This window comes from Cladophialophora carrionii, assembly GCF_000365165.1.
Source record: "Cladophialophora carrionii CBS 160.54 unplaced genomic scaffold supercont1.12, whole genome shotgun sequence".
Taxonomy (NCBI): domain Eukaryota; kingdom Fungi; phylum Ascomycota; class Eurotiomycetes; order Chaetothyriales; family Herpotrichiellaceae; genus Cladophialophora; species Cladophialophora carrionii.
Window position 1 is genome coordinate 384485 of NW_008481819.1, and position 19156 is coordinate 403640.

Here is a 19156-nt window from a genome sequence, read left to right on the forward strand (position 1 = left end):
TGCTGACTGCACTCCGCCTTTGATCCGTTGTTCTCCGTGCCTGATTGAATGCAAGCTGAGCGTAGTTGTGGGCATTCTAGCGAGTTCCTCAAGACAAGATCTTGCCGTTGGACAAGGAGAGTGCGGTGGGATTCTGGTCCTCATCATGGTTTTTGAGCTCTTCCCTATCGCTTGGCGAATTCATCTGGCGTTTCAGAAGCTTGGACTGCACCTCCAGAAGATTTGTTCTCCATCCCTGGATGTGCAGCTCATGAGCAATGCATGCTTGAAGTGGTTGCTAGTAAAGTTCTAGTCAGCGTGCGAGATATCTTGCCTCGACTCAGAGACCCGATCGTATTCTCAACTGCCTCCGGACAATATCCTATCGTTCGCGAATCAGCAGTAGCTCTAACAACGAATCTGATTGCACCCATCGTAACTCCAGGCCTGGGCATAGTGGAATCTGAAGCCGTGCTGATCCGAACGGCTTCGCACTTGGAGAACGAGGGATGTGACAAGGCTGAGGTTGACGCCACGCAAGGCTGAGGCTACGTCTTCTTCTCACTGCATCTACACAGTACGCACCCTAGTCCCAGAGACAACAGTTGAATTGAGCCACTCCGATCCCATTGCTACGACGCAACCATGCGCCTTCCGCAGACCTTGCTCCTCCTCGTCTCAGCTCTAGGCTCAACGGTGTCCGCAGCCTCATCATGGACGTTCGCAGATGGCTCGCTGAGCGTCACCAGTAAAGGCGCAGGCTCGAAAGACGGAGGAGTCAAAGAAAAGTACGTTGATATACACCAAGAAAATTAAAGCTGCCCAGCAGAGCGAACCTGCTCTGCTCTGCTCTGTCCTGTATTCCCTCGTTGGGCATTTGAGGCGTCGGGCCATACGGTGACAACCAGTCTCTTGAATCTGCCACTCACAGTCTCGCTACAGGCTCGTACCTTCTCAACAGCTCTCGAATGCCGTGTCGTTGGGCAGCGCCGATACCCTCAAAATTACATTTACCGCACAGGAGGGTAAGACGGCGAAGAGACCGCATCAGGCGTTTCTCTTGCTGCAAGATCAAGAGCGCAGACTCGATGTCTCGTACCCATTCAGCGTCAAGGAGAGCGGCAAGGCCGTCGTTTCACTGGTAAGTCGTGTTCCTCTAGACACGAAAGAGAAAGGAAGGAGAAGAGAAAATATGAAGGCGATGATGTGCGGCAGTCAGTCCAAACCACCGAATGATTCTGTGGTGGACACTCAGACATCTAAACCTTCACACTACTTCCCCAATCCATGCACCTACAGATGACTCGAACCAATGTACCTACTGCTGGACGTCTTGCTAACACGCATTTTTCTTCCTCCTCGCTCACAGACCCAACGCGACCTCCCTGCGCAGTTCCTCGCCGCGAACACATCGCTCACCACGTCTATCATCCTCGCCTCCTTCGGTGCCTCTACTCCCGGCTACAATCAAGCTGCCTTCACACTGCACCCTACGGCATCCGATCCAAGCACTCCCTTCCCAGCGACAGAGACGCCCCTCCGTTACGGCAAACTCCCTGAGATCCACCATATTTTCCGCTCCGACCCCAAGAGTCCCCCAGTAATCATATCATTGGTCTTCTTCGGTGGTGTGCTCGCCACGATACCTTTCCTAGTCGCAGTGGTATGTATTTGTTTGCTGCTCCGACATAGCTTTTTCTTCACGCCACGCCTTGCTAACACATCTTCCGCGACATTAGTGGCTCTACCTTGGCGCCAACATTTCTGCGCTTCCCTCGGCCCTCTCCGCCTCACCTGTAAGCCATACCTTGTTCGTCAGCTCGGTCGCGGGCATCGAATTCGTCTTCTTTCTCTACTATACGAGTTGGAATCTCTTCCAGACCCTCCCCGCGCTGGGCGCGTTGGGCGTGATCGCCTTCCTCAGCGGGAGTCGGGCTCTCAGCGAAGTACAGGAGCGAAGGCTAGGCGGGACGAGATGAGTGGGACGAGATGGGTAGAGAAGCCGGGCTTGAATGTAAAATGCGAAAAGCATGGAAACCGAAGGAGAGGCAGCAGTAGCGACTGAGACAGGCACGGCAGCGGCAGTAACATGCCCTTCTCGTCGAGGAGAGGAATCTGACCTGCTCAGTATCAGGACCATGTGTTCAGCCGAGTCTATCTCTCTTTCTCTTTCGCTTCGTTTTCGCCTCCGCCTCGGCCTCAGCCTCGGCCTCAGCCTATTGTCTGGAAGAGACACTCGACATGCCGATTACAGAGGAAGCATGGCTATTGCTGTGCGGTGCGGTGCGTCACAAAGACAATGGGTAGCATCGACAAGTATCGACAGACCTACTCGGAGATGCTCATCGATATACTCCGTATGTATGTACATAAGACAAGGTACAGAGTATGTACAACGACCGAACAGAGCATAATTAGAAGGGCCGTCCCGGATAGAAAGAGGGATGGGGTTCAGGATGGGCAATAAAAGTATAGAACATGCACAAGCTACGGTACCTAGGTAGTGTCGTGTCGTAGCGTGTCCTCCATACGTTTGAAAGATCCTACTCGATTGATCTTGAATCGTGCTAACTGTTGGTGATCTGGAGTCGAGAGACACGGTGCCTACGGAGTACCTATCTGTAGTACTTACGTAGCTACCTGCCTGCCTGCCAGCCACCCTGCACGCAGGCCGGGGAACTATACATTAAGGTGGGAAGTGCTTTCACATCACGGGTGTCATGTTGTACGGAGTACTGTGTATTGTGTACTGTGTAACCGGTTGACTAAGTGCCTAATTAGCAGCTGATTGAATGACTGACTGGCTGACTGAATGGCTGACTGGTTGACTGACTGACTGAATAACTGACTGACCGACTGGTTGTTTTGTTGGAGGGTTGGTTGGCTAATTGGCTGGCTAGACGACTGACCGGTCCACTCTAGACTGTGCCTTTAGTGAAGTATATCCTCGCTTTCGAGTATAGACTATAGAATACTTAAGAGTATAAAACCCCCGATACCGGATGGTATTATGCCCCATGCCATCCATCTTGGACGCGAAGCCACCCTTCAGCCATCGCGTCGGGGTTGGACCGAGTCACTCGCCGAGTTTCTCGCTGGGGAAGATGTGCGCATTCCCAAGGGAAGATACGGTAGGATCTGTTATGATGGGGGTATCAGACAGTTCGAGACAAAGACGAGACGAAATGAGACGATAGAATACGGTAGGATACGACAGGACGTGTTATGAGTTGGTACAAGTTGGTGTAAGGAGACGTGATGGGATGACACCCTGCGCTGGCCCTGTCCGTGGCTATATCGTGGTTCTTGGACCATTCCTTCCTTCCTTCTACCGTGTAGACGCCAACCACCAGTCGCCCAGCCAAGCGGTTGACCGTGTCTTCCTGTCCGACGCTCTTCATCCAGTCGCCCTGTCTTCTGTCTTCATGTCTAAACTTCTTCAGCCAACCACCTAGACTTCCTACCATCCTGTCTAACCTTCTCTATCTGAGCTGATATGGGTACCCTGGTATAAACACGGACACACTTTGCGGAACCAAGCACACCTTTCCCGTCCCATGAAACAGATATACATACCGCATACCGCATATGGTGTAGGGAGTAAGTTCGCACGGGGTTCTCCTAATGGTACAATACAGGCAGGCCACTTCGGTGGGCTCAACCGTCACTGCCACGGTCACTCAACAGTAAAGCTGATGATGCGAACGGGGAATAGTCAATGACGCCACAACGAGATAGTTCTCACCGCCGAATAACGCCGCGCGCTCAGTGCTTTCCGTCAAATCCTGGCATCGTCTCCAACCGATACTGCCCGCCTCCCTCAATTCGCATTGTCCCCCATGATTTGCCTCGCAATCTTACTCCTGGCCCTAATCTGCTCGCCCTTGAAAAGCAACACCCAAGGAACAAGCGTGAGCAAGGCGGCAATTCCGCCCAGTAGAGAACTCGCCGGCGCGTAATCGAGATTTGTGAACATCTGGTTCGTAAACAGAGGAAATACCGCCGCGAAGATGTTCCGCAAAAACGACTGTGCTGCCAGTGCTGAAGAGGCGTATCGATGGTAGACGTCGGCCAGGTAGTTGAACACGGCGAGGTAGATGACAAAGATGCCCATCTGCGCACATCCGATGGCGAGGACGGGTGAGATCCATGGAATAGACGAGTACGTCGTCCAGCCGAACCAGAAGAGGCCGATGGGAAGCAAGGCGCCTTCGAGACAGGGGAAATATAACCTGCCCTCGGGCGAGCTGTTGAGTTTCGGCCATCGTTTCTTCGCGAGCCTTTCTTGGTAGATGGAGAGCAGGGTCGCAAGTATTGATCCGATTGCTATTGCGGAAAAGACGGCGCCGCATTGCTCGACGTTGAAATTGTGTCGGCTCATGAAGACCAAGGGGATCACAGAGAAAGTCATGTAGAGAAGCGCCCAGGCAAAGGCGACCCAGAGCGAGAAGAAAAACACGACCGGTTCGGTGGTGAGGAGTTTGAAGGGAATTGTAAGGGAGAGGTAGAGCATGCGTGCTAGCGAGGAGCGGCTTTCGTCTGCGGCGACTTTGTAGCGGAGGCGGACTGGGCAATTGGCTTTCTCGCCGGTATTTTCAGACTTCGGAGTGCTGTTCTCAAGCTTCTCGAGATAGTCGTTCAACACCTTGGCTCGGCGGCTCAACAGGACCGATCCCCTGGTCTCCTTGAAGAAGAAGTATACCACAACCAGCATGATGCTCAACGAGATGATCTGGTGGTAGTAGACCCAGCGGAAATGGGCACGCCCGATGATGAAGCCAGACAGAAGGGGTCCTATCCCCGTGCCCGCCAAGGCGGAACCACTGTACAGTGCCATCGGTGTATTGCGGTCCTCGGCGTCATACATGTCGGAGACGACTCCTCCCACCATGGTCGCAAACGTGCTGGCTCCGGCTCCGACCAGGAATCGAGCAGCGAGCATCCCGCCAAAGGTAGGTGTCGTGGCACAGGCAATCTGACCCACGAGGAAGAGGATGGCCGACCCGATGAATACCGGCCGCCTCCCGTTGATTTCGCTAAAGGGCGCGAGGAACATAGGTGATACTGCGAAGCCGGTCGCCCACGTGGTGACGCCGGTATTGAAGGCGACTTCCCCGAGATGCCATTTCGCTCGTTGAGGATTCGCCGCTATCGAGTACGAGCCTGCGCTGTAGGCGGCAGTAAAGGTACACCAACAGCACAGTATCAGGATGATGGTCTTATGCTTCGACGACCACGTGAGCGGCGACTCGTACTTCTTGAGGTTGGGCGGAGGTATCGAAGATTGGATTGTGTCGAACTCATCGAGCGGGATGTGGGTGTCGAAGTCGAGGTAGTCATAGCGAATGCCGTCCTCGACCTGTGTGTCGGGACTGTCACTGCCGCGCTTGTGAGCGCCAGGTTCCAAGGCCGGGACTGGTTCTTCGTTGGATGCCAGGCTGCGGCCGGTATTAATCTTCTCAATGTCTCCCGACGTCGGCGACGTCGATGACATCAATTGCCGCTCGACGCGTTCGGCCATCTTGGCTGCTGTATTAGCTTCGGCGGTTGGCGTTCATCGCTTCGGCGCTGTCTTTGCTTATGACTCTCCAGCCGGAGACTAGAGTACGCAAGCAATTACAAACCAGCGACCATGAGCGAGCGTATGTGGAAAATGTCAAGGAAGAAAGAGGGGACAGTTAATTAGCCTCGTGGAGATCGATAGCCGGTGCGCATGCGTCTTGCCTCCAACATGATCGCCTCCTGCCGTGGCCCTCATCGCCTTGGACGCATAGTGACCGGATAGCGGCAACGGCAATGGCCCACCTAGGAGTACTCCTACTCGTACGTGACCAGACCACTCCTGATGCAATAGGGCGGGAGCGTCAAATGCAGTATTTAGTCCAGGTGTGATTGAAGCGGACAATCCTTGTTTCCCCTTGACCAGTCATCCTTTGTGAGAGCTCAGGCTTCGCGGACTGTTGACCGACAAGAACGCTTCGATTGACTCGATGAGATCTGTTTCTGGCTAGCTGAACTCCCTCTGCCCTGGATTTTCTTAGCGACGGCGAATAGCAGCGCCCGACGACCAGACAGTGGGGAGTCGCCCTGCTCGCTTCAACCTTTCGCCCGAGATCTCGCCGCAACCAACTTGATCTCATCTTCTACAAGAATGTCTCATACCTCCTTCGTACCTCGTACGAGCGCAGCGATGACATAATGACTCACCGTGCCTGAAATCCGGCGGGAAATTATTAATGCAGATCAGCCTTGCCAAAGCTGCCCTCCAACCGGTATACACCGTCCGGGGAGGTGACTGCAACTCCTTGAGCAGTATCCCAACGAGGCATGCAGAGCGACATAGTGGTCACGATCCACGGACAGAATGCACAGAGAAGAATGACTCCGAGGACGCTACGAGGAAATTAGCAACAAGCGGCATTTCGACTTCGCCATTTCTTACGGAATCTCTCTCTGCCCCATATCGCCCTTTAAAGCGGTCATGATTCTGCCTGGCCTCAGCCCGTACCAACATGGAATCCTCCTCCAGGCAATATCGCGAAATGCACTGGAAAGTCTTTACATCGAACGTCCGCGACATATGTTGTATATCCAAGCCTCATTGATTCGTACACAAATGCAATATGCTGATGCAGGTCGTGATCCGAAATAAGGATTGCCATATCGAGCCAGCCAGGTGATGTAAGATCAAAGTGTTATTACAAAGCATGATAGCCTAAGGCCGCAGCCGCTGCGACAGCAGCCCATCTGGGTAGCGACCTTGTACCCTTACTTTCAAGACTCACTGCCTGGAATATCGGCGTAGGATCGTATTCTCTCGGCCGCGTCGCATTAACAGTGCCGTCCCAGCAGAACCGGTCGAAGCACTGGGTGCAGGCCTGGGGTACCTCGGTGTTGGTGCGGTCCAGACTGCGGCTCAAAATCGCACATGCTACGCACGTGGGCCACGTCTCATCGCGGGTACCATTGCCCATGTTGGCCACGTTGAAGCCATTCGAGATAATGGCGTCACGTTGTGTATTATTCGTCGAGAATTGGAAGGTGGAAATATTGCTGAACGACACATACGGCGAGTTTGGCAGGTAGACGACCAACGGAGGAATGGTGTTGCCCCCCGTGAAATTCGATGCATCGCAGCCAAAGAACGTCGGCCGTGTATTAAGACCAAGGTTGACAAACGTGTTTACGTCCGGGACGGTGGGGAAAGCAGTGCCGTTCGCGATGTTGCTGATCGAACGCTCGTAGGTGGCAACCAGTGACGTTCCGTTGGGCCAGAAATAGGTGGTGTCGGCTGAAGAATCGACAGCGAAGATAATATCGACATTTCTGGTTGGCTGGATCAGGGGATGTAGGGGGATGTTCTGCAGGTCTTCACCGCCGTCGACGAGCGTCAGCCGAGTTGAATCAGCACCCGGGTTCGTTTCAGGATTGTACCGGAAGAAGGGGTTCGGGGTGTAATCCGCGATGTCGTTGTTATTGTCGTCGAGACCTTCTAAAAAGCCTCCGAGCAGATTTCGTAACGACTCCGGGATATCCGTGTTGTTGAGCTGGAGGATAAACTGGTTGAAGAGAGTAGACGAAGTGCCCATGAGATATCCCGCGTTGTCAAACCCAACCACACACCTGTCATCCGATGGTACGCGGCCGGCTGTGAAATTAGTACCCAGATGGTTCAGCGGGACGAAACCAAATGCGGTAGGATCCCATGTGCCCATCTCGAATGGATTAAATTCGAAGATGGTGGTGTTGGCTGAGATGAGTCTCTCGCCTGGGGCTCGGGAGTCCGCAATGATGATCGGATATGGAGTGTCTGCGCTGGTAAAGGGCTGCGAGATACCAATGGAAGACCAGGTGTAGGCAGGACCACCGCCAGTGGCATTTATCAACTGATAGGAGAGAGCGCGACCCCACAGGTCGGTCAGCGACGTGTCGAAGCCAGCGTCTGCTTTCCCATTGACATCGCTAACCAGATCTGCGTAGTATTCAGCGGTATTGAAGATCTGGAGACCGCTCTCCTCAGGGCCCTCAAACACACTGTTGCCAAATTCATAGACGGAGCCACTGCTTTGAGCCTGCAGGGCACCGATGGTCGTGAAGTTATTGATGTATATGGATCCGACAAGCCACGAGCCACCGCTCAACCCGGAGAGATATGTGGCCGATTGAAGAAGGCCACCAAGTTTGCCTTCGCCGGTGTTGTTGACTGTGCGGGAGTCGAACGCCTTGATTGCGCCCGCGCCATTCATGAGCGCTCGCCAGCCGCCGCCCGACACTGCAATGCCGATATTTGGTAGCGCGGAGGCATTGTTGGAATGAGTGTCAATGTATTGACCTGCGTCGAACCCTTCAATATCCAGGCGATTTAACAGATTCCGCAGGGGAGTCACAGTTTTATTTCTTCTCTGTTGCAGCCACTGGGTCTCATTTGGCGAGAGCGATGCGGCGCTTCTGACCACTGGCCGGGTGGCAGGGCAATTCTGGAAGGAGGGAGTGTAGCCTTGGGGCGAGTTTGGTAGGCTCCGACGAAGGTTTTCGACCGCGATCAAGGTGTCGACATAGACATTCTCGGCAGGAATGGCGTTTGCTGTAGCCCGTGTCAGTAGGTTGAGAATGCTGATCTTGCATTGAGGATGGCTTACCAGTTGCTTCAGCGGCGAGAACGCTGGCAATTGCGGCCACTAAAGGAATCTTCATGATGGTCGCGTGAGGAGGGTCTCAAAGACCAGGGTCGGTAACAGCATACGCACGGGTCAAGATATAATAGACCAACGAACTCATCCACTCGCCTCACCTGATCCGCGTCACCCAGATGGCTGTGCTATGCGGGATTTCATATCACTATATCGGTCGATAGGAGTATGCTTTCCGAAAAGCTGAGCGAGGCAGTTGTGCCAGGCGAGCTGAAGCCATTTCCACAATTTCCACCCAGGTGGGCCGAAACATAAAGACAAGATGATGTCAAGGCAAACGGGGTTGCATAGTGAACGAATCATGAATTCTCCAAGAGTCACTGCTTGCGACCTTGGGGGCCAGTTAAGGCAAACGGCCAAGGCAGAGACTGAGGCTTGGTCATCCGGTTGATCCGTAGACACAGCTATGCAATGCTCTGGTTCGGTACGAGTGATGGCATAAACGAAGAAATGTGATCGGACTGCCTGTCAGAGAAGGAAGCACGCGAACATCCTTCGTGCAGAGCCGAGTCGCAACAACTTCCAGGGGCGGCTGCATGTGCCGCCACAGCCAAATACGAGTTAGGCGAGCCCAGGTGCGAGCTGGGGCTTTGCTAGGGTTGCCGAAGGCGTCGATAGCCCCGAGAATAGACTTTATTTTAGCCTCTTCGGGCCTCCTCGTGGCTGACATCCAGACCTCAATGGGCGCAGGCAGTATTAAATTGTTCAGGATGTATTAATTAGGTAGGCATCATTCCGTACAGTCAACATTTTATGCACCCTGCACACCATTTCCAAAGGTACTCCCTTACGAGTACGAACTCGCGTACGCGAGCGCTGGAGCCACGTTATTCTCACTGCCTCCGCATTAACAATCCATCACCCGGTGCGTCATCTGCTCATCGATCGGCGTCCCCTCTCATTCTCGGTAGCTCACAATCTTACCAAAGGTGTCCGCCATGCCCCATATGCCTTGTCTCAGGCAAGTCAATTGCACAATCTGCGAGTGGTCGACGAACAAGTTGACATCGATGCCAAACTCGCGGACATACCAATTGAACACAGGCGGATCCGCTGCCTCGAACATGACCTTCTCTTGGGGTAGGTCTCGCAGAATGGCCTGGATCACATCTGTCCGCCAGCTCTTCACGTTCTCGGTGATGCCCTCGCTCTCAATCATCATCCTTTCCACTCCAGCCTCGATGAACTTTTTGCCAAGGTTGATGACTTTGGCCGGGTCAGAGGTCCCTGTCGACTCCAAGTCCTCCGCCGATGTATCACCTCCGGCGCCGAATTGGATGCCGAGTTCTGGTTTTGCCTTCATCCCCATACTATGTACCTTGTCGACCAAGCGTAGCCAGTCATCGGGCGGGAATGACAAGAATCCCGAAGATATTTCGATCACATCGAAGCCCAGATCCTTGCATTTGCGGAGATATTTCTCTACCATGGTATTCGAATCAGGTTGAGTCAACACATGTTCCATCCAACCACCTGTTGAAACGTACACCTGATGCTCGTGGGCTAGGTCAATGAGCTCCCGGACGCTCTGCTCAGGCATCAACGAAAAGCTGCCCCCCGCAAATTTGAGGCCGTCGACATGGTAGCCCATCGTCTCCAGGACATCTTGGAGGTGTCTCTTCCCGTATGACGAGTAGTAGGGTCCTCGAATTTCCGTCACGCCCTTGGTCCGAGGCTTCGGTGTCCTCGGATTGTGTCTTATGAAACCAAACCCACTCTCTTTGTCCTGCAGGAGTGTTTGGACTTGATTCTTGACAGGGGTGGTGGACAGGAAGCGGTGCAGGCGTGGGACTTGAGTTCCGATTGTTGGTCTGGCTGCTTTACCGAGCAGACTGACTGCAGCTTTTGTTGCCATGGTGTGAGGACAATGTGCCTTTAGTCGCGATGTACCGCAGGGTCACGGACACTGTCTTACATGCTGCTAGAGCTCGAAAAGTGACCAGACGGGTTGACCTGTTTATCAGATAAGTCCCAGAGGGCTGACGGAGTATCCAAGTTGTGTGACATCATGGGCTGTGGATCTGCATTGTCGCTAGGAATTTGCCGTGCAGCAAGGGCCCTGATACCGCCTGTGCGTTCACGAGTATTGGGTGCTATAAGAAGATAGCGAGGTGATAGCTGGGCACTCTGTAGATCACAAAAGAAGTGCCCCCGCCTCTTGGGCCTGGTTCTTCGGAGTTTGATATCCGGATGACGTAAACCCTTACACCCGACGTGTCCAGTAGAATCAAGTCCTCAACTCATCCTCACCGACCGTGTATCCGCTTGCAACACCGGTCCTGCCCTCTTCGATAAGGCCGCCTGTTTGAGCCTCGACTTCCTCATATTTGACATCGAAGTCGCTGCCTAAGCCACGCCAAGAGCGCTTCTGGGCGAGATAGTCGGCCCCGGGGGAGGCGATGCCGTTGACGCTGATCAGAGCGCCCTTTGATTTCTTGGTGAGTGCAGTGGAACTTTGTGCGGGGGGCTGAACGGCAGGTCGGATTCTTTGCACCGGTCGTGGACGTGAGACGTATCGCCCAGTTCGGAGGTCAAATTCGGGTGGTTCATCCTCCGACTCGGAATCCATATCAATCTCGCCATCGCGAATGATGTCGGCTTCAGGTTCCAGTGGCCCACTCTGCTGTTCCAATACTCCTGCGCGCTCTTGCCCACTCCTGCTCTGGGCCTCTTCCAGCACACGCTGAAAATCTGCTCTCCACTCGCCTGTCCAGACTCTGGCTTCGTCTCCTACCAACACCATCCCCAATTCGGCCGGAGTGACTACCGGCCGGAAGAAATCTCTGCTATCCACAAGCGAACTCTCCCAGCAGCCGATGACGACCCATCCGCCAATCTCGGAGAAGTTTGCTAGCTTGGCCGGGTTGAGTTTGCCAACCACGAAGAGATAGGACTTCTTGCCGGCGCGGGAGATCAACGACTGGATATGTGACAGGATGGAGAGGTAGTTCTTGACCGAAAGAGTATTGATTAAGATGCCCCATGCGGAAACGGTGGTGAGTGATGTGATGAGTGCGTAACGGCGGCGTAGCAGTTGGGCGGTGGACGTTTCCAGGCTGACGGATGATATCGAAGCTGGAGTCGAGGAGCTAGGCATACTGCCGGTTGGGTAGATCCTGATACTTGCCATTCGAGAATGGAGCGTCAGGAGAAGCGAAGTTGGCGGGTCAGAGATATGGAAGAGACTCCATTCTGAGAGAGATGACGGGTCTCCAGAAACTGAACTCGGCACTGTGCGATTTGGAATTGCCGAGGACGGGTCGTGGACAATCGAAGCCGCATATAGATTCGTATAGCCGCTTTGCTCGAGATCCTTGAACAGTGGCTGCACATGAGCGGCAAACGGAACGTCAGCTGTCAAGACCACCTTGGCAGCTAGGTCTGGGAACGCCGCCTGGAATGAATTGACCACGTCACTTCGGTCCAGATCCATAGTAGTGTAGATATGCAGAACGGGAAGCCTTGCGGTGGGAGACAAGCAAGCTCTGCCGTAGTGGACCACTGCATCGGCGTCGACATGCTCGGCTGCGATCTCATCAACGCAGCATGAGCCATAAGACGTGTCGCCCAAGATGGTGAGTTTGACAGGCTTTGCGTCTTCCATTGACAGTTCGGATAATAAGCCTTCATTGGCATTCAGCGGACCCTGAGAGGTGCCATTCTGATCTGGGATGGCTGGCCTCGCGTTTTCTGACAACCCACGGGTCAACAGCTGGTAGACTCGTGCAGAGTGTGGCAGCATCTGATCGGGGAATTGCAGTGCCACACGCTTCCACTTCCGCTGCCTGATCTCGTCAACCGTCCTGCTTATTTCATATCTCGTCTTTATCTGCTCGTCGGACAGAGCCTCGGGCAGATCTTGTGCCGAGTCTAAAGTCTCGGTCAATATATGCGTGTCCGGCGTAGATAGAATGGGCGGTGCCGTGAGTTCTTCAGCCATGGTTGCGCGCGAAAGACCGGGCTAGTCTCTTCCGATAGATGTAGAGCTTCCGTATACGTTCGCCTAGGGATAGGTCACCGTAACAGCTACAGGAAACAGGAGAATGAAAACCTTTACAAGGCGAAGATGGTTAAGGGCTCGCGATTGTGGCGATCGCCGCTTTTTCAAGTCCTTGGCTTGGCAGGGGCGACGAGGCTGGCAGCCTCGCCGTTTACTCACGCACATACTCCGCACATCCATGGCTGTTGGGTGCCGCTGACTGTTTCCTTCACTTTGAGCGCGTTGCGGATTACGGTACGCGCTCAGTGACCGTGATTCCCAGGTCAAAGCTGGTATCGAAAGTAGACACTCTCATCACCAACTCCGACATCCTCCTTGCCCTCCAGCACCAACTTCCCCCTACGTGCATTCTTCGACCTCAGGAGCCACCACAGAGTCATCACCCCAATACAACCCAGTCCACAGCAGGATATGGCAATGGCCTGCCCAGTTCGATATCGCGGACTCTCTCTGTCCAGAATGATTTGTCCGCCAATCATCAAGCCGATGTTGCTGATCGTTTGACTGAATGCGAGTGCCGCTGCACGCTTGTACCGTGGCCCGATATATCCGTTGAGCCAGGCAATTTTCAGCAAGAGGAGAACATTGCCGAAACCCACGATCAGAAAACAAGCGAATACTTCACTCCTGCAGGAGTCTTCCAAGCGAGAAGGATCGCGTAGCCGGCGATGGTGAAAAGAGAGAAAAACAGCATGATCGGCGCCCGGCGCTGGGTACGATCCGCTAACCAGGCATAGAAGAACACATCACCGTAGCAAAGAGGTAGACTGGAATGGTAAGGTACTGCGTCTGCAGGGAACCGTAGCCAAGACGGGTGAGGATAGTCGGGAGGAAGATTGACAAGGGATGGTAGTAGACACCGGCGCAGAGTTGGATGAAACCAGACAACCAGCAAATCAGGGGTTTCAGGGCCACCACGACCTGGGACCATCTCAACGGGACGTCCTTGTCTTGGCTTTCGATTCGGAATCGGGCGAGGAATTGGGCGAGGCGCTTTTCATCCGGGTTGAGAAAGCGTGCTGTTTCTGGAGCGTTTGGAAATAGAAACGAGTTTGCGCATGCCAAACAGGATGAGATGGCGCCTTCGACGAAGAAGGTCCACCTCCACCCAGCGTAGCCGGGGACGCCATCGATCTGCGTCAGGACCCACGCGAAGCGGCCGCCGAAGGCACCGGAGAGAGTTACTGCAATATAAACCGCAGCCGCGCGTTTTGAATCTTTCCGCTTCTAGAAGAGGGAGATGTAGTAGTTGAGGACTGCGAATGAGGCCGCTTCTGTCACGCCAAGGCAAATTCGGCAAGCTATTAGCGAGCCAGCGTTGCTCATAAAGCCTCAGAATGCTGTGACGAGGGAGGTCGAAAGCAGTATGCATGAGACAATTGCAGGAGGAAGCTATCAGCTAGCCGCTTCGTTCGCCGGATGCGTATGACGTACTTAAATTGGAAGGCCCCAGTGGCATGACAGGTAGTGTGATGGGTATCTCGAAGAAGATAAAGGTGGCATAGAAGATGGAGACCGCCCCTCAAGACATCATTAGTATGTATGAAATAATGATCAACGGGACAATGTACAAGTCCAGCTTTCGTATCAGGGCGTTTTCTGCTTGAGACTCCTTGGCATCGAGGGTACCGACTTCATCGTTAGGAGACGGCGCCATAGGTTTGACTTCTTTCTCAGCAGAGTTCAGAGCCGGCATGTTGTCGGTGTATGGCGATGTTCTAGTAGCTCGTCAAACAGGGTCGGCTTGGAAAGGAGATCCCAGAGCTGCATTAGATATACATGCAAGGGACACGGTAACCGGGCAGTCACCAGGAAATGCAACCTGCAATGTGAGAGTGCAACTGTGAATTCCCGCTCAAGCGGCATTCACTTCCAGTGCCTCACCAGAAACCCGGTCACATGGCACATCTATCCATTCACTCACGATGACTTCGTTGTCTATCCGACGGCTGACGCTATCAGGTACACCGCCAAAGATGTACCTGTACCCGTATGGGCATACAGTATATGACCGCATCCGTAGTTACTTGCAGCAAAGGACTGAGCGGTGCTGCTTCGTCGAGGAATGTCGCTTCCAGAGCAATCTTTATCTCTCCCCTAGGTGGTTTTTTTCCTTTCTGATATTTCTTCGTTGCTGAGCGTTTCCTGATTCCACGTCTTTTGTAGCAGGGGCCACAACGAAAGCTTCTGCATTCGACGCGTCGCGCGTAGGTAATTAACGGAGCTGGAAACTTCCATAGCGAAGCTGCGCGAAGTGCAATCCAGGAGCTCTGCGATCGTCCTGGGGGTGTCTACGATGCGGGGTCCTTCAGGCTCATCGAATGCTGGGCGGCTTCCACACTGTTGCGAATGTCCATCGAGCAGGACGTGCTTCAGGGAAAGTCAAAGAAGCAACCGAGTTTGTGCAAAAGCGAGGTCTTGGTGCTTAGTCATCGGCAAACGCGTTGGCGCCTCAGTCACGTGGGAGCCGAGCTTGCTTTGCCTGTTGCGCCGCCGAATTCCTCCCCGTCGTTCTTCATCAAAGCTCGTCCATTGTCAACCATGTCTGTCCTACTAGAGATGTATCATGCTATCCAAGCATGCATCGGCATGGTCGCGGCATTGCTATCAGCCATGGCGATCTACAATCTCAATCAATGGGAGCCACAAGCCGAAACTGCGTCACGATATTCGAACATGGCTTCTCAACAGCTTCACAAGACTAGAACGACACAAGCCAGCGGTGCATTAGCCGTGAGTTTTCTGGCTTGTACCCATCAGTCAAGCTGCTAATCCTGGCAGACCTTGCTGTCTCTTGTGTCATCTGTGATATGTGTCGTGGCCGTTTCATCTGGAGCGAACACTACTCCCTTTCTGCTGAGTGCCGCAAACAGCGGCGGCCTTTTCCTGGCATACTCCCACATTGGAAACTTCTGGCGCGAAAAAGGCAAAGTACCTTTCTCGCGGACCTACAATGATGGTGTCAGATCTTCGCAGCAATTGCTGCAGGTTCTTGGCGTACTGGGTGTCAGCTGGGCGACGGCGACGGCGATATACCTTTTCAGGGCGATAGCGTATTGAGGCAGCGAAGGTCAAGCGGCGAGGCTTGGTCAGCCCGTATTGAGCTGCTCTTCACCCTCCAAGCCTTCGGATAAAGTCTCTGATCCAGCATCTGGCTAGGCTCCTCCAGGTGGTGGGGTTGCGCGAGTCTCGGTGCATTTCCCGGCATTGCCCCACGATGATTGACGAGCCAGCAAAATCCCTCTTCCGATGCTGCGTCTTTCATTCCGCTCTCTCGCTCATTCAAAGAACAGACTGCGGGGTCTCCTGTCTTCGAGATTCATCACATCTAAACTTCAGTCTGCTGATTCCTAGCTCTTGTCACATCAGACTGAAGCTACAGCCATCCTCTCCGACACGCCAAACGAACCAGATCCTCCCTCAATATGGACCCCTTCGAGTACAATGCCAACCCTGGCCGTGTGGTCTTTGGGAAAGGCAGTATCCAGAAACTCCCAGATGAGATTAGACGTCTCGGTTTCTCATCACCGCTCATCCTCTCCACACCCCAGCAAGTCAGTCAAGCAGAAGACCTTGCGAAGATCTTGACAAATGCATCGATCGAGCCGGCTGGCATCTACACCAATGCCACAATGCATACTCCTTCACACATCACCGAAGAAGCTATGGCGTTCATCCAAGACAAGTCTGCAGACTGTGTCGTCTCAATAGGTGGAGGGTCAACAACAGGTCTCGGCAAGGCAATCTCGGTCCGCACCGGTTTATATCACATCTGCGTTCCGACGACATATGCCGGCAGTGAAATGACACCAATCCTGGGTGAGACGCAAGATGGCCGCAAGACCACACGCACAGACCCCAAGATTCTTCCCGGCACAGTCATCTACGACGTGGACTACACCATGACCCTGCCTACAGGCCTTAGCGCCACATCTGGTGTCAACGCAATCGCCCACGCCGTCGAAGCCCTCTACGCAAAGAACAAGAACCCTATCATCTCCCTCCTCGCTCTGGAAGGCACGAAAGCCCTTGCTGAGTCCCTGCCAGAAATCATCCAGGACTCCAAGTCTCAGCCAGCGCGTGAGAAGGCACAATACGGCGCGTGGCTCTGCGGTGTCTGCCTTGGCTCATCCGCGATGGCTCTACACCACAAGCTGTGCCACACGCTCGGCGGCTCCTTCAACCTCCCCCACGCGGAAACCCACACCATCGTTCTTCCTCACGCCCTCTCGTACAATGCACCCGCCATACCCGAAGCAATGGAGAAGCTCGCCTCGGTCTTACCTGGAAGCGAGGGTGACGCCACCAAAGGCTTGAACGTGCTTCTGGAGAAACTGCAGGTGAAGAGAGCACTGAAGGACTATGGCATGAAGGAAGAGGACATCGACAAGGCGGCAGAGATTGCTGTCAGCAACCAGTATCCCAACCCGAGAAAAGTGGAGAAAGAGCCTATCCGCGAGCTGATCAGGCGAGCATGGGCTGGCGAGCCGGCTAGGGCGGATTTATAGAGACAAGACTTGCTTCCGTCTTCCCAGGTCGCGGCAATGTTAGCGCGAAGTGGATAGAATACTGGCCTGACTCGTCGTGCGTCCACGTTTCGGAATCATTCCAGGGTGAAAAGCACATCTCAAATCACCGACCTCGTTTCCGTTCGGAACGTTCCATGCTCTGACATATCTCTCCATGTGCAGACCACTCCCTTCGCAAGCCCCGTTCTATAATGCCACGCCCCACAACATTTGTACAGAGGTCGCTGTCTATCCGTCGCTCAAAGTCCCAGGACCAAAATCTAGCATCTTGCTCCATCGGAATACAAACTCTATATCTCCCGTTTCAATCAGTCCTGCTCCAGAAGTCCACAATCGTCCTCACCACTTGCTCTGCCTTGGAGACGGGAACCTCGTGTCCAGCGTCGAAACTGACGAACTCGACGTTCCCACCCAGCACGTCGTTCGCGTCCTCCTCCACCTCCTTCTGGATGATGATGGGATCATTCCTCCCCAGCACAATCAACACCTTCTTGTTTGTCCCATTGACCTGATTCTGCCGCGCGAGGTGTTGGCCGAAAATCCGCCACCGGTCATGTTGATACCGCACAGGCCCATACCGGATGCTCGACATGAACGCGTGCACAAACCCCGGGTAATTGTCCAGTTGGTACAGGACCGCCTTCTCCACCGTGACGTGGGGCCGCGTCTTCGAGAGCACCGCGCGACTATTCGACTCGAGATTGACTTTGCCCACCTCGGCCGCCGCCGCCTCGGTGGCACCAACGGTCTTGCTCGCATCCTCGTTCGGAGACGGCGTGGTGGTCGTCCGCAGCGGCTGAGCCATCGGACTGCGCAGCCGGCGGCGGACCACGCGTTCAAGCAAGCCCTCCGGGATGATCCCCTCCGAGTAGATGATGTGGCTGGTCTTGCTGATGTGGTAGGGCCGCAGGATCCCTGCCGGCGCGAACAGGATCAGACTATCGATCAGGTCCGGGAAATAGCTGGCGAACGTCGTCGCGATGCCGCCGCCCAGACTATATCCCACGAGGCTGAACTTGGCGGAGCGGTTGTGCCCTGTCCACGACAAGGGCGACGAAGCGAGCACCAGCAGGATCTGCGTCGTGAACAGCCGTATGTCGTGCGCGAGGTCGCCGGGCGTGTCGGAATATCCACGCCCGAAGAGGTCGAAGAGCATGACTCGGCAGCCGTTGTCCACCAGTCCGTGGGCCACGCCGCCCAGTGCGATCGCCGGCGTGCTGATGCCGTGGATGAGGAGCACCTTGCGGCCGTCTTCGGGGCCGAATTCGTAGACTCGGATCGAGCCGTAGGGCGTGTCGACGTCGCGCGCGCCGGGGAGGACGTCCGGCGGGTAGGGCAGGTCGGAGATCTCCTCCTTGGATAGTTTTGGGAGGAGCGTCGTTCGGGGGGACCGGATGGTCGATGCTCGCTTCTTGTTCCATAGTCCGCCGGCCAGGACGCCGATGGAGAAGAGCGCGCTTCCTGTCACGAGGATGGGCCAGTGTATGGAGATTGGGTTGAGAGAGGATGCTGGCGCCATGGTGATGGTGGCGAGGGTGAGTCTCTATGTACTGTACTGTGCTGTGCTGTGCAGTGCTTTGAGCCAGAGAGTCGGCGGCCCAGGACGGCGGGTCACGGTCAGCAAGAACCGGTACGGTGTACGGCGTGGAAAGGCTTTGACTAAGGTATTTATCTCGCCCTCTAGCACAGCACGATCCGATATCGCGCGCTGTTCCGGAGCTGACGAATCAGCGACTTGCCTCGGCTACACGTTGAGACGCAGCCTTGTCGGGTCAAGACTAGCCCTTTTCGTAACGAGCCTCAGCCTTGCTGCTTGAGACTGATTACTGGTGAGGAGCCGGTCAGGCTCCTCGGGCCCCCCGGTACATTTGTTTCCTTCGTGTCACCCGGGTCGAACATCTCTCGTTGACCGGAAATTATCTCTGTACAGACAATGATAACGTCCCCAATCGAAGCCT

At 54.4% G+C, this 19156-nt stretch overlaps 9 protein-coding genes across 9 annotated transcripts; 3 read left to right on the forward strand and 6 right to left on the reverse strand.

Annotated features, from left to right (window-relative positions):
- Window positions 1–624: 624 nt before the first annotated feature.
- Window positions 625–1958, forward strand: G647_10106 (uncharacterized protein; the record flags this gene model as incomplete). Its single annotated transcript, XM_008726098.1, has 4 exons — window positions 625–767; window positions 922–1120; window positions 1349–1642; window positions 1719–1958. 4 exons carry the CDS (start codon window positions 625–627, stop codon window positions 1956–1958), a joined length of 876 nt encoding a protein of 291 aa, XP_008724320.1.
- Window positions 1959–3799: 1841 nt separating this feature from the next.
- G647_10107 (uncharacterized protein) lies at window positions 3800–5500 on the reverse strand (the record flags this gene model as incomplete). Its single annotated transcript, XM_008726099.1, has 1 exon — window positions 3800–5500. One exon carries the CDS (start codon window positions 5498–5500, stop codon window positions 3800–3802), a length of 1701 nt encoding a protein of 566 aa, XP_008724321.1.
- A 1177-nt stretch (window positions 5501–6677) lies between these two features.
- G647_10108 (uncharacterized protein) lies at window positions 6678–8673 on the reverse strand (the record flags this gene model as incomplete). Its single annotated transcript, XM_008726100.1, has 2 exons — window positions 6678–8563; window positions 8619–8673. 2 exons carry the CDS (start codon window positions 8671–8673, stop codon window positions 6678–6680), a joined length of 1941 nt encoding a protein of 646 aa, XP_008724322.1.
- An 894-nt stretch (window positions 8674–9567) lies between these two features.
- G647_10109 (uncharacterized protein) lies at window positions 9568–10524 on the reverse strand (the record flags this gene model as incomplete). The annotated part of the gene is made up of 1 exon (XM_008726101.1): window positions 9568–10524. One exon carries the CDS (start codon window positions 10522–10524, stop codon window positions 9568–9570), a length of 957 nt encoding a protein of 318 aa, XP_008724323.1.
- A 372-nt stretch (window positions 10525–10896) lies between these two features.
- Window positions 10897–12609, reverse strand: G647_10110 (diphthamide biosynthesis protein 2; the record flags this gene model as incomplete). The annotated part of the gene is made up of 1 exon (XM_008726102.1): window positions 10897–12609. One exon carries the CDS (start codon window positions 12607–12609, stop codon window positions 10897–10899), a length of 1713 nt encoding a protein of 570 aa, XP_008724324.1.
- Window positions 12610–13392: 783 nt separating this feature from the next.
- G647_10111 (uncharacterized protein) lies at window positions 13393–14365 on the reverse strand (the record flags this gene model as incomplete). Its single annotated transcript, XM_008726103.1, has 2 exons — window positions 13393–13896; window positions 14234–14365. The coding sequence occupies 2 exons, from the start codon at window positions 14363–14365 to the stop codon at window positions 13393–13395; spliced, it is 636 nt and encodes a 211-aa protein (XP_008724325.1).
- An 845-nt stretch (window positions 14366–15210) lies between these two features.
- G647_10112 (uncharacterized protein) lies at window positions 15211–15729 on the forward strand (the record flags this gene model as incomplete). Its single annotated transcript, XM_008726104.1, has 2 exons — window positions 15211–15402; window positions 15451–15729. The coding sequence occupies 2 exons, from the start codon at window positions 15211–15213 to the stop codon at window positions 15727–15729; spliced, it is 471 nt and encodes a 156-aa protein (XP_008724326.1).
- Window positions 15730–16094: 365 nt separating this feature from the next.
- G647_10113 (uncharacterized protein) lies at window positions 16095–17177 on the forward strand (the record flags this gene model as incomplete). Its single annotated transcript, XM_008726105.1, has 1 exon — window positions 16095–17177. One exon carries the CDS (start codon window positions 16095–16097, stop codon window positions 17175–17177), a length of 1083 nt encoding a protein of 360 aa, XP_008724327.1.
- Window positions 17178–17502: 325 nt separating this feature from the next.
- G647_10114 (uncharacterized protein) lies at window positions 17503–18717 on the reverse strand (the record flags this gene model as incomplete). The annotated part of the gene is made up of 1 exon (XM_008726106.1): window positions 17503–18717. The coding sequence occupies one exon, from the start codon at window positions 18715–18717 to the stop codon at window positions 17503–17505; it is 1215 nt and encodes a 404-aa protein (XP_008724328.1).
- Between the last annotated feature and the right edge of the window lie 439 nt (window positions 18718–19156).